The sequence below is a fragment of the Carlito syrichta genome, unplaced genomic scaffold, assembly GCF_000164805.1.
Source record: "Carlito syrichta isolate Samal-C Ts95f unplaced genomic scaffold, Tarsius_syrichta-2.0.1 Scaffold169236, whole genome shotgun sequence".
NCBI classification, from domain to species: Eukaryota; Metazoa; Chordata; class Mammalia; order Primates; family Tarsiidae; genus Carlito; species Carlito syrichta.
The window spans coordinates 1-674 of NW_007113332.1; the positions used below are offsets into that span (position 1 = coordinate 1).

The window sequence follows — 674 nt, forward strand, 5'->3', positions numbered from 1 at the left end:
CGGGCTGGAAGAGCGCTCCAGCTCGAGCTTCGAGTGGCACATGGGGTAGTAGGAGGCCGACTGGCTGCGCCCGATCTGCGGCGTCTGGCTGTACCTCACGCCCCCGCGGTAGGCCGAGGAAGGTCGCTGCGGAAGATCCTCCTTGGCCAGCCCTCCGTGCTGGCAGATGGCACCTGCGCTCAGGCTGGCCTGGACGTGTTGCACAGGCCTCCCGTCGCCGACAAGACCCCCGGCGGACCCTTGGTACACCAGCCGGCCTTGACTGGCTCCCAGGTCTCCCTGTGAAGCCTGGTACTTACTAGCCATGGAGTGGGCCACTTGGCCGTAGGTGCCGGTGGGGATGACCGTGCTTGAGTGGATGGCTGAGCTGGGCTGGCTGCTCCTCACTATCTGGGCCTTGGCAGGCTGCAGCCGGAGCCCCTGCTGGGGAACTGCCACGGGCAGCGGAGGCATCTGGTAGGGCCGCTGGGCCATCTTGGACAGGGGAGACTTGGGCCTGCCTGGAAGCTGGCCGACGCCCGCGTCCTGTGGGTAGCGCACAGGCGAGCCAGACTGGGATCTGTAGACGCTCATGCCGTCAGCCGGGGGGCTGGCCCGGTACTGGGGGCCTCTGCGGAGAGGGGAGGGGGGCGGGCTTGGGTATTCTTTGCCCGGGCCCGCCACGGGAGGGGGGC

The 674-nt window shown here is 68.8% G+C and overlaps 1 protein-coding gene across 1 annotated transcript; it reads right to left on the bottom strand.

The window, feature by feature from the left end:
• Positions 1–8: 8 nt before the first annotated feature.
• Positions 9–669, bottom strand: LOC103252666 (protein TANC2-like; the record flags this gene model as incomplete). Its single annotated transcript, XM_008051256.2, has 1 exon — positions 9–669. A coding segment is annotated over one exon (661 nt), but the record flags the coding sequence as incomplete, so codon positions are not given.
• Between the last annotated feature and the right edge of the window lie 5 nt (positions 670–674).